This window comes from Lynx canadensis, chromosome E3 (assembly GCF_007474595.2).
Source record: "Lynx canadensis isolate LIC74 chromosome E3, mLynCan4.pri.v2, whole genome shotgun sequence".
Taxonomy (NCBI): Eukaryota; Metazoa; Chordata; class Mammalia; order Carnivora; family Felidae; genus Lynx; species Lynx canadensis.
The window spans coordinates 9,035,613-9,048,016 of record NC_044318.1 but is presented as its reverse complement, the minus strand read 5'-3'; the positions used below and the strand labels follow the sequence as shown (position 1 = coordinate 9,048,016).

Genomic DNA, 12,404 nt, shown 5'->3' with positions numbered 1-12,404 from the left:
CCCTTGTTTTGCCCCTAGATCTTTGTCTTACACTGGACTCAAGACATTTTGTAAAAAACTTAGCGTCTTCTCTGCGGGAGCTCCTTCATAATGTCTGGAATTCCAACCGAACTCACTCCCAATGTTAAAGCAGTGCCTTCCAGACATTAGGCGTTCTAGAACCACCCTCAGGCTTTTTGCTAACACTGAAGACCTCCCGTCCTTTTATTTACATAATATTTTTCTGAAATGATCACTTTTGAAACTTCAGATTTGTTTTGGGGCGCCTGGGTGGCTCAGTCAGTTAAGCTTCTGACTCTGGGGATGGGCTCAGGTCACCATCTCACAGCCCATGGGATAAAACCCTGCCTCAGGCTCCATGCTGATGGTGCGGAGCCTGCTTGAGGTTCTCTCCTCGCTCCCTCTCTGCTTCTCTCTCTCTCTCTCTCTCCCTGTCTCTCAAACTTCTTTTTAAAAACTTCAAATTTGTTTTAAAAGGGTATTCCATATTACTACTGTAAGTAGTGTTACTTATGAAAAGAACCTTTTAAATTCCTAAATTCTGGCTGCACTCTGTGACCTACCCAAAGTTCTGCTTATTCTTTTTGTAAAAAAAAATGGCAAGTGTTGAGACAGGCTAACACCAAACTGGCTCTTTTTCCTTGGTGGACTCAGAAGGATTGGAGTGGGGACTTTCTTACTTCGTGGCTCAGTGTTATTAATGCCTATCAGTCAACGTATCAACCCAAACCATGCCCTATAGCATTTGAATTCCACACTTCGGAGAAACCAGAGTTAGAGCCTTTCTCCCCTCTTCTGGAAAGTTTTAGTTATGTGTCCATATGCTTTTGTGTCATCTGAACTGGATAATATATTAAGTCCATTATCCCCTGGCATTTATGGCCCTGCCTGATTAGGTTGGCTTTTTGGTAAGGGTCAGAAACACATCTGTTTGGAGGCAGCCTACGATGGCGGCTAAAAATGATGCAGGCGTAAACAAAGGAGTATTTGTCCTTTTAACAGAATTGGAAGAATTTCTGAGCTGGTTCGCGGATTCTTCCCGAGCGATGATGCGCAGAATCGCCGCTGGACCGCGCAGGCCGAACTCTGGAGCCGGCGGCTCCTGGCTCATTGTTAGGGAGTCCTAGGTCTTGGGGAGTCCCCCCGTGTGAGCCCACGAGCCTCTGCCCCCATGAGGGAATGATGAGTCCCGTGAGTGAGAGAGCATGGTCAGAAAAGACAAGCCCCCGGGTACGAATGCCTTTGGTGCTTTTGAGCAGCTCTCCAGTATCACTTTGATCCACTTGCTACAACCCTAGCTCTTCGGCAAGAGTTCCAATTTCACTTTGCTGTCGCTTCCTATGGTGGAGTATTCAGACTGTCCAGCCAGAGTAAAAGTTTAGCCTGAGATCTCAGTGGTTTAACATCCAAAGGCTTCTTCGTCAATCACAGTATCTGTCCAAAGCGTGAGGCTTCAACGAGTGGTGGCTGCACCATCCGGGCCACTTCATGGGGGAGGGATGTGGGAGGACGCACACCTCCTCTTCAGCCCGGAAATGCGCGCCAGGGTTGCTTACAGCCCATTGGCCAGAGTTAGTCACAAGGCTCCAACCTAACTGCAAAGGAGGCTGGGAAATGTAGTCCTGTCTGGCCCAGAGGAAAATGAATCCGTCGCAGCTGTCTACCATCCACCATGTTTCCATTTGTGGTTAGATGTCGTTCACGTAGGGATGGGTGTTAAGAGGAGGGTGGTTTGGGGATTAATTTTATAAATGGTCAGATCGTTAGGAAATATGTTCGCGTTGGGATCACTTTGGCTCTGTTAAGCACCATTGCTGTGATCATGATACTCAGACCTCCAGCTTCCTGGGAGCTATGAGCCTCCCAGGGCATTGCCACCATTGCCTGGTGGGTGGGGGGATCAGGAACAGCATTTGGCACACATAGAGCCGCTCGTTCCTGCCCCGCGCCCATAGTGTGCTGCTTTGAAGAGGTGTGCGCTTTTCTGAATTAGCGATTTTAATCGGTCCTCACCCGACTTCCTCCACAAGGGATATTTGGCATTTGGATGCAACACGGAGCAGCTCCTCATGCAGACTTAAGTCTATACAGGGAAGGAAAGATGAGAGAAGAGCTGGTTGTTTTTGTTTTTTTTTTTTTTTACTTTTTAATGTTTATTATATTTTTTGAGAGAGAGAGAGAGAGCACAGGCAGGGGAGGGGCGGAGAGAGAGGGAGACACAGAATCCGAAGCAGGCCTCTGGGCTCTGAGCTGTCAGCACAGAGCCCGACGCAGGGCTCAACTCACAAAACGCGAGATCACGACCTGAGCCGAAGGCAGACACTTAACCTAGTGAGCCAGCCAGGCACCTGAGAAGAGCTGTTTTTGATTTGCTAAAACCCCCACTAAAAACTGCCTATTTTTTGCTTAATTTTGCTCTGCCATTGACACGTGTATTTCTCTCTCTCTCTCGCCCCCTTTAGCATCTCTCTCTGTTTCTCTGGACTTTAAACGCAACCCCTCGCCCCACCGTGCCCTGTGAAAATGTTGGTGCTCCTGGCTTTCATCATCGTCTTCCACATCACCTCTGCAGCGTTGCTGTTCATCGCCACCATTGACAATGTAAGTTCCCTTTCTTTCCGACCGTCCCAGAGCCCCCGGATCCTACAGTTTGTAGAAGCAGGATTGAGAACTTGCCCAAGGCGATTAGGATACTGGGATTGTCCTCCCCCGTGGGACATGCCCCTCTCAGCTCAGGCTCGGACTCGGCCAAGTGTGGAGGTTCAGAGCATCTCATGGTTAGGTCTGGGTGCACAGGCACCTGGATCTTCTTGTCCTGATCCCCCCACATGCCTGGTGTGATGCCTTGGGTGTAGGAAGCTCTTTCCTTGAATTCACTTGAATTCATCCCTCCTCGGGTAATTTCTTAACCTCCACACTGTGCCATTCCGGGGCCGGACCATTCTTTGCTGTGTGGGCCGTCCTGTGTCATGTATGGTACTTAGCAGTATCTTTGGTCTCCACCCACTAGATGCTATTTTGTGACAACCAAAAACGTCCTCGGACATTGCCAAATGTCCCCAGGCGGGCAAAAACCACCCTCAGTGGAGGCCCACTGCCCTAGATCCCCCAGGTGACCCATCCCAGGTGATTTCTGCCCTCCTGCCTTTAACACCTTACAAGTCAGGAACCCTGTTGCTAGACCCCCCAGTTATGCCTTCCCTGGCAGAGCTCACGCTTGGAACTTTCCTGCTGCCCGTGCTCCCGGAAACATTGAACTCTTACTTTCATATCCAGCCTGCGGCCGTATAGCAGGGATGCATTGAGAAACCACCATCGATAAAGACTAATAGGTCTCCTAGCAGGAAATGAAGCTTGGTACCAGAGGTCCTCCTGGCCCGCACTTAGCCCCACGGGCCTGGCTTCAATCCTGATCGTTTCAAACTCAGAAGCATTTAGAGTCAGAAACCACAGCTCAGCAAGCCACGGTGCGCCTTCCGCGTGGCCACCAATGCTGCCGACATCGAGGACCTCCTGTTGATTGATCTCACATAGGAACCTAGATATCACACCGGCCTGCCCCTTAGCGCTCACCCTGGCCAGGTCCCTGCGCTAGGCCCTTATACATGCACCCACCCATTGGTCCTCACCTCAAGCCTACGAGACGGGTCCTCTTCTGACACGGTTTATGATGAGGGAGCTGGACCTCCGGGCAGTTGGACACCTGTGCTCAGCTCACCTGCAGTCAGTGGCGGGACCGGGATTGGAGCCCTTCCTGACCCTGGATCCTGGCAGGGAGGTGATTGCAGTGATCAGTCTGGGTTCCAGAAGGGTCTCGAGGAGTTGCTCTGCGGGCCAGGTCAGAGATCACAGTGATGCTGTGGCTTAAATGGTTTGGGCCTCTGTGACCTAAATGGTAGCGAGTGTTCTTTTAGAATCCCCTTTCTCTGTGCTTTGCAACTTCCCCTTTGAGATCCCGAAAGGGTCGCAGACGTCATGAGAGGGATGGACAGACCTGAGGGGCAGAAGAGCCCTCAGCCACAGCACCAGCTAGTCCTTTGGGGCACCGTGGGTATTTGTAGTGCCCTGGCACTTACCAGGAGACACGGACAGGCTTTTTTTGGCCTGTTGGTAAGTCACGGTGTTCATTATGAGTTAGGAATTACTCTTGGCATGTAGCTGGCACATGGGAGCTCGGTGAATGTTTGATGACTGGACAAGATAGGAGAGGGGGGGATTCCAGTCTTTGGATGGATAGAAGACAGAAGAAGGGCCCACTGGGGGCGGGGAGCTGTAGAAGCACAGACAGGAAGAGAGCATTTTGGCCGAAAGCAGAATTTGGCCTGCTCGTCTCCTCCACAACAGCCTTTGCCCCTGGATTTCAGCCTTTCTGGCTGCCCCCTGACGTCGCCCCTGCAGTTCGTGTGGATTTGCCACTATGAGCTCTTGTTATTGCCACATGAGCCTCATTCGCTGCTGAAAAGCAGCCTAAGAGCACCGACCTCACTTGGGAGCCTGTCGGACGTGCAGATCCCAGCCCCACCCCAGAACTCTCAAATCAGAATCTGCAGTTTTCTAATTTTTTTAAACCTTACCTTATTTTTTTCGAGAGAAAGAGCATGAGCACAGGAGGGACACAGAGAGAGGAGACCCAAAATCCGAAGCAGGTTCCAGGCTCTGAGCTGTCAGCACGGAGCCCGACGGGCTGGAACCCACGAACTGTGAGATCATGACCTGAGCCGAAGTCGGACACTCAACCCACTGAGCCACTCAGGCGCCCCCAGAATCTGCATTTTAACCCGATTCCCAGGGGCCCCACCATGCACCCTGCAGACTGAGAAGCGCTGGTCCGTCCCGAATATTTATTTCCCGCTGTGCTTGCACCTGGGTAGAAGTCAATGCTTTCGTGATTAACCAACCGCCCTCCCTGTGTTTCTGCTTTGTGTTCCAGGCCTGGTGGGTAGGAGAAGAGTTTTTTGCAGACGTCTGGAGAGTGTGCGTCAACAACACAAATTGTACAGAAATCGATGCCAGCTATAAGGGTGAGTGCGAAGCCGATACAGAAACACCGTGCGAGAAAGGAACGCTCAGGCGGAGGGCTCCCCTGTTTGCTGCTTTCATACCCCCTCCTGCGCTCTCGGGGTAACTTGGAAGGGGCTGGCCCAGTGCTCCGTGCAGGCCGGAAACAGGAGGGGGTGTGCAGAAACCAGCTAAGCCGCCTCCCCTCCGCCGCCCCGGTTCCTGCCCATCAGAGCTTCTGTTTCTCGCGAGGTGTCAGGCCACTTTTCCCGGTTTTGGGCACAGCCACCTTCTCCCTGTCCTCACAAGGCGGAGAGCCGAGAGCCCAGAGCCCAGCAAGCTGCCGGGTGTCTTCAGGAGGCATCCTGCTCACGAGGGCTCCGCCCTCACGGCCCGATTCCCTCCTAGATGGTCCCACGTCCGAACGCCATCCCTTCGGGGGTTAGGATTTCAATAGAGGAGTTTGGAGGAGGGCATAGTCAGCCCACGGCAGCCCCAAATTGGCACCATCCCTGGTTCACCCCGAACCGTGAGATCGTGACCTGAGCTGAAGTCAGACGCTCAACCAACTGAGCCACCCAGGTGCCCCCTGGATTTTTATGCTTCATGGAGCTGTAATTTACAAATCAGAAACTGCATACTTCTTAAGGGCTCAGTTCAAAGAGTTTTCCCAATGCTATATACGCCCTGCAAGAGAGAGAACTTTCCCATCACCCTAGAAAGTTCCCTTGGGCCCCTTTCCACTCGTTCCCGCCAGCCCCGTCCCGAGGGCACCACTTTCTGACTTGTGTCACTAGAGTTCCCTCTGCCTGTTGGGACTGATACAAATGGAGTTGTACAGTGTGTATTCGTGCGCGGGGGGCGGGCTTCTTTCCTCACCGCGAGGAATGGGTGAGGGCCTGGGTGCTCTTTGGATGGCACTCCTGATGTAAGCCAAGAGGGACCGTGAGCCACTGCTCTAAGCATTTCATTAGATACTTCCAGATTGGGGCGCCCGGGTGGCTCCGTCAGTTAAGCATCTGACTTCAGCTCAGGCCCTGATCTCACAGTTTATGGGTTCAAGCCCGGCCACGGGCTCTTGCCGGCGGCATGGAGCCTGCTTGGGTTCCTCTGTCTCCTTCTCTCTCTGCCCTTCCCTGACTTGTTCTTTCTCTCGAAGGAATAAACTAAAAAAAAAAAAAAAGTACTACAAATTATGCTTTCCTCCAGTCAGTTCCAGGCAAAATTGGGGAAAAAGAAGAAGGTTTGTCGTAGGTTTTCCCGTGCAACTTTGGCCACACCGGTCCCCTCACACCGTGTTAGCTGCATCCTGGTGATGACGTTCGGCCCTTAGGCGGGACTCCCTGCTTGCAGCGCCCCCTAAAATCCTACATGGATGGATTCCTTCTGCTTGCCCTGCCTGAAGGCGGGGGGTGGGGGGGGAAGCTGGGAACCACGCAGGTGGCTCCAGCCCGTGCCCTTGACCCCTTGTCTACACTGGCAGTGTGCAGCTTCCGCTGTGTCCTTCCGTGCGATGCCCTCTATCCAAGCCCAGCTCTTCTCTCTGCTGGGACTTCCTTCTTGCCGAGCCTGGCTCTCCAAGGCTGATCCGAGAACCCTCCCTTTCTCTTCTCCTAAGTAGCGGTCGTAAGGCTGATTCCCTTATAGTTAGGGGGTATTCAGTAGTCAGTTCTCAGAGCACTTTCTGAAGGTCCCTTGGCCCGGGAGCCCCACGTCCCCAAGAATCCCTCTGGAGGCCTGTAATCCTGGCCCGTGCATCCTGACCTCTCGAACCAGAACCTGCCAGGTTGGAACCTGAGGGTTTGTACTTAAAAAACAAATTCCCCAGCCACGAGGCGTGCATTTCGGGGCAATACCCGGACCAAGAGGAAAAACAACAACAGGTGGTTCTTGCTCCGTTTTCCAGATAAGGACGTCGGGGATCATGTGGTCCAGTGCACAGATGGACACTGAGGGGGAGGGGATGCTGGGAGGACACCTGGCCGCCCTTGTGCTCGTAGTGTGCAAATGTCCGTTTACTCTTGTCGTCCTCACTCGGGAGCTGTCACTGTCACTGTGGCCCCGGGGGTCTGCGGTCCTCGGTCACGCTCTCTCGCCCTCTCCCCGCAGATTATTCCACGGTGCAGGCGGTCCAGGCCACCATGATCCTGTCCACCATTCTCTGCTGCATCGCCTTCCATGATCTTCGTGCCCAGCTCTTTCGCCTCAAGCAGGGAGAGAGGTTCGTGTTAACCTCCATCATCCAGCTCATGTCATGTAAGTAGAGTGACTGGCTTCCTGGAATAAGCGCTCCCCTCCCGGGAGCTGCCCCTCCCGGCTGCACCACGACCAGGAGCCAGGAGCGGCGGCAGGTGATGTCTCAGAAAGGAGAAGCCGGGCCGCCACGCTGCGGCGGAACCTTCTATACGTGAGAGTCTGGGATTTAGTTGGAGGGTCAGGGCAGGCGTCCCCAGGGCAGAAGTCTGAGCTGGGATCTGTAGATAAGTAGGAGTTGGCATCTAGAACGTGCTGTCTTGATACTGAGGGAGAGGCAAAGGTTCCCCCAGGAAGATGCCCTAATGTCTGTGTGTGCTGGTGATTCGGTCAGGATGGCTTTTGGCTTCAAGTAGAGAGAAATCCAATAAAACAAGGGCTTCAGCCACAAAGACCTTTACTTTTTTTATATGACAAAGAGCTTGAAGGTGGAAGGAGCCATTGTTGGCCTGGCAGCTCAGCAGCATCAAGAGCTTCCACTCGGTTCTTTGATGCTTTTCATTTTCAGAGTGTCAGCGATGACTTCCTCATGGCCCCCAAAAGGCTGCTGTAGCTCCAGACATTCATCCTAACCTCACAGTATCTAAAGCAGTAACAGGGGAAAGTACAGCAACAGAAGACGCATTCTCCTCCCTATCTGTCTCTTTGCAGGGAGTACTATTTTTCACTGAAGGCTTTTTCTGCGGCCAGAACTGGGGCACATATGGATCCATAAAGTATAGCAAGTAAACAGGAACAGGACTGCTGGGTGGGGGAGGGGGAGGGGGAGATGGTTGGCAAACGGTGGTCCACGGGCCAAATCTGGCTCACTGCCTGTTTTTTTTCTTTTTAATCTTTTTTAAATGCTCATTTATTTTGAGAGAGAAAGAGAGAGTGTGTGAGCGGGGGGAGAGGCAGAGAGAGAGGGAGACCCAGAATCTGAAACAGACTCCAGGCTCTGAGCTGTCAGCACAGAGCCCGACGCGGGGCTGGAACTCACGAGCAGGGAGATCATGACCTGAGCCACAGTCGGCCGCCCAGCCGACTGAGCCACCCAGGCGCCCCTCGCTGCCTGTTTTTATAAATAACATTCTAGGGCGCCTGGGTGGCTCAGTCGGTTTGAGCGGCCGACTTCGGCTCAGGTCACAATCCTCGCGGTCCGTGAGTTCGAGCCCCGCGTCGGGCTCTGTGCTGACAGCGTGGAGCCTGTTTCGGATTCTGTGTCTCCCTCTCTCTGACCCTCCCCGTTCATGCTCTGTCTCTCCCTGTCTCAAAAATAAATAAACGTTAAAAAAATTTTTTTAAATAACATTCTACTGGAACATAGCCCCCGGCCACTCACTTGCACAGTGTGGCTGCATCCACACTCCAGCGGCCAAGCTGAGTAGTTGCGACAGAGATCGTAAGTGGCATACGAACCCTAAACTCTTCGCTGTCTGGCTGACGCCCGGCTTACACCGGTTCTGACTCACCCTCCGGGCCGTGCCGACGGCCGCCCGAACAAAATCGGGTCCGGCTAGCAACAAGTGCGAAGTCAAGCGTTCACGGGGTAGGCGGCAATATTCTGCTGCAAAACATTAGCTGTGATCTTTCCAAAGACCAAAAGTAACTACTCCCCAGTCATCGAAGCTTACGTGCGTCTTCTTCTCCAGGCCGCGGTCCCCGCGGGGGGCTGGTGCACGCCGTGTCAGTGGTCCGTGATCTGTTTATTTGCTTTCTTTGGACAGGCCTGTGCGTTATGATAGCAGCTTCCATTTATACCGACCGGCGTGAAGACATCCACAAGAACAACGCGCAACTGTATTCGCTGACCGCGGACGGCAGATATGGCTACTCCTTCATCCTGGCGTGGGTGGCCTTTGCTTTCACCTTCATCAGCGGCCTCATGTACCTGATATTGAGGAAGCGCAAATAGGACACCCAGAGCTACGTGGCGTTTACTGCAGTACAGAATCCACATTCAGATAACCGTTTTGTATATAATCAATTGTGTGTGTGCGTGTGGTTTTTCTAGCAAACATATCGTTTCCTTTAAAAGCCAAAAAAAAAAAAAAAAGAGAGAGAGAGAGAGAGAAGAGTTTTTGCATTCTTGAGATCAGAGAGAGAATAGACAATGAAGGCTGGAACCCAGAACTCCTGCCCGTCCAAAAGTCGCGAGACGACAAAGCCAAAAATCCAGCCATGCTCAAATCCAAACATGTTCAGTGGGATGTTTCTAGACCGTGGCGATGTGCTGTGGTGTGATGTGACGAGAGACCAAGAACGCCAGGTCTCGGGGGACGTCCTCCCCCCCAGGCTGGAGCCTCGCCGAGCACCCCCCTCCCCTCGGCCTCCCCTCCCCATTCTGTCTGTGCTGGTGTTGGAGGTGTGGTGAGGGGGGGTCCGGGTGAGGGATCGAGTCTCCTCAGATGTTTAGCCAAGTTCTATGCGAGAAACAGATGTGTATCCCCTGCTGTTCTGTCTGTATCCAGACCAGAGCCCAATGGTCCTGTGAGGGGCTGGGTCCAGAAAGTTCCACCCACGTTTGCTGACGATGTCAGGTGGTTGCCTTAGGGAAGGTGAACTTTAAGGGGGGTCGGGCTGAGGCTTACCCTAAGGCGGAGAATCTCAGCGTGTGACCCCCGCAACCTAGTAAGGTGCAGACTGCCGGGGCCCCTCCCTGGACCTACAGAATCAGTGTCTTCAGGGACGGGGCCTGGCAACCTGCATTCCTAACAGGCTCCTCGCGTTGAAGCCGAGGACCACAGCCCCAGGGCCGGGTGAGCACAGCTGCCTCGTCACGAGACGTAAAGATCTTGTGGTGAGGTGCTGGCCGCCACCGGCCTCTGTTAGCTCTTGTCTCTTCCACAGCAGCTCACATGTGGGTCATCGTCCCAACTGTGCCCAAGCCAGTGTCCAGACAGCCCGATGGCCTAAAGGTGCTGCCTTCTTCCTCCTGTAAGTAGGAAAGTCTGTCCTGCCTTCCGAGGCCGGCCGGCCTCCGCTAACCCCCATTTCCAGAGCCTCAGCGGGCCCACCCGCCGTTCATTCATTCAGCAGCATAAATCATGGAATGCTTGGTACATGTCAGGCCCAGGGCCCGCCGAGTGGGGACAGTCTTCTCAGGGGCTCAGCGTCCACTGGAAAAGGCAGATTAAAAACTACTTAGGAAAACTAATCACGAACTATGACGAAGGCCGCAGAGAACACAACCCAGGTTCAAGAGAGAGAGGCCCTTGGGTAGGGGGGAGCCTGCTGTATGCTTGCCTATTTTCAAATGCTCCTGGAGGCACTTAGACCGGCAGAAATATCACTCTGGTCTGCCACACAGAGTGCCTTTGTCTCATTACACCCCAAGGACACTTTTGTGGAGGGTCCCAGGGTCCCGCCTGCAAAGGCAGCCGTGACAGGCTTCCGGATTGCCGTGGCTCCTGGACATCGGTGTGCACGGTGCCGCCTGGGGAACGTGCTTTGGTAGGGTCCGGGGGACGAGCCCGCCAGGGGCTTCCGAGGCTCTCCTGCAGAAGGGCCGTGGGGAGTTTGTCCTTGGGGTGAAAGCACAGTGTGTGGCAGGTGACCCCAGGAAGTGCCTCCTGTAAGAAGTTCTTCGCCCCTCACGGTCTGTACCCTCTTGGATTTTGGGCATGCCGCCGGGGACATGTGCCTGGGGCCCCGCGTGGGACCCATCTGCCGCGTCTCCGTGCTGGCACTTTGACCTTCTGCTAAGTGGAGCGATGACTTGTCATAGCCTGGTTCCCGTGGAGCTGGAAGGTGCCCAGGCATGGTCTTAGGGCCACCGCGGACGCCAGTGCAGGATGGGCTTTTCTCTCCACCCACTCGCTCGTTTCTTCGTTCATTTTCAACAGCGCATTAAATGCTTACTATGTGCCGGGCACTGTGTGGGGCTCTCAAAACACAGGGCGAGCAAATTCATTTGAGGTAGGAACTCCCTCCTCGTGGAGAGGCCACCAGCACAGCGACAAGGGACAGACACGGGGAAAAACTGTCACCTCTTGCTTCCATGGAAAACCCGTTGTAAGAGTGTGGGCCATACCTCCCGGGTTTGCAAGATGCTACATGAGCCTCAAGGAGGAAGGTGGGTCTGCGTGCCCCGGGGCTTTCTACCCAGGGGGCTTTTCTAGAATGTTCTAGCAGCCACAGTGGAAACAAACAAAAGTCTTAGAGCCCCAAATCTGGAAAGCCTGCTCCCCAGGCAGGGTGTGAATTTCCCTCCCCAAATTTGAGGGGTACGTGAGTGTCTGAAACGACCCCCGTGGATTTTCCTGGCTGGTCACCCCTCCTGTGGAGCACGTTTGGTGTCCACATCCATCTGTGATGCTCTGGTTTTGTGAAACACGAGAGGTGCTTTCTCCCCCGCGTGGTGTGATGTGTGACGTGCATCGGGAAAGTAAGGTGGTAGCAGGAGGAAGAAAATGCCCAACCTTCCTCGCCCTAGACAGAACCAGCCCTCACTCGGCGCTTAGGGTCAGTTATTCAAGGACAACCCCAATGGAGAAACTTAGCTGAGACATCCAGGAAGCAACGACTAGGACCAAACACATGACTCGTAACAACTGCATTTGAAGGGAGTGTAGTTTGCGCATTTTAGGACATTTTTATAAAGTACTGTAATTCTTTCGTGGAGGGGCTATGGATGGAGACAGATTAACTTGTTTTGTTATTTGCATTAAAATTCCTTTGGGTCTCTGTTCAGATGAGTTTGGAGGATTGATTTGTTGGTCGGAGTGGATGTATGTGTTCGTCGATGAATGCAGGAAAGTTGGGGCCTCCCCCCACCGACGCCGCCCCCCACATACTCTCTGCTGTAGTTGTGTGCCTGGGTGCATTCGTTCTTCAACAGAGCTCAAATCCTAGGATGGTCTGTACTTGCCGCTAAGGAAGACCTGCCCCCGAGCCTATACGTAGACGCACTCAGCACAGTAACTGGAAGATAGGAGTTGTGGCTTCCTTTAAAGTCTGCCTGGACGAGAGATTGACTTGCTAATAGTTGAAAAGCTACTTACTATACAGTAGGTTAGACAGTTCTGTGTATTGAGGGACAGTGGTTTTGGGGGCAGTGTTACAGAAAGGCTTAGGGGCTGAATTTGAATCTTGGCTTGGGGACAAAATGGGACTTTAAGGTAGTTAGATCCTTTCTACTTAATGTGTCTTTAAAGTAGTCTATTTCCTATATT

At 53.2% G+C, this 12,404-nt stretch overlaps 1 protein-coding gene across 2 annotated transcripts in view; it reads left to right on the top strand.

Moving 5' to 3' along the window:
* EMP2 (epithelial membrane protein 2) overlaps positions 1–11,922 on the top strand; it is a 32,693-nt gene extending 20,771 nt beyond the window's left edge. For both annotated transcript variants that reach the window (XM_030301290.1, XM_030301291.1), the window contains exons 2-5: positions 2,463–2,601; positions 4,931–5,021; positions 7,108–7,254; positions 8,958–11,922. In XM_030301290.1, coding sequence (XP_030157150.1) covers positions 2,524–2,601; positions 4,931–5,021; positions 7,108–7,254; positions 8,958–9,145 — 504 coding nt within the window. In that variant the 5' untranslated portion in view covers positions 2,463–2,523 and the 3' untranslated portion in view covers positions 9,146–11,922. The remainder of the gene's footprint in view (positions 1–2,462; positions 2,602–4,930; positions 5,022–7,107; positions 7,255–8,957) is intronic.
* Positions 11,923–12,404: the final 482 nt, after the last annotated feature.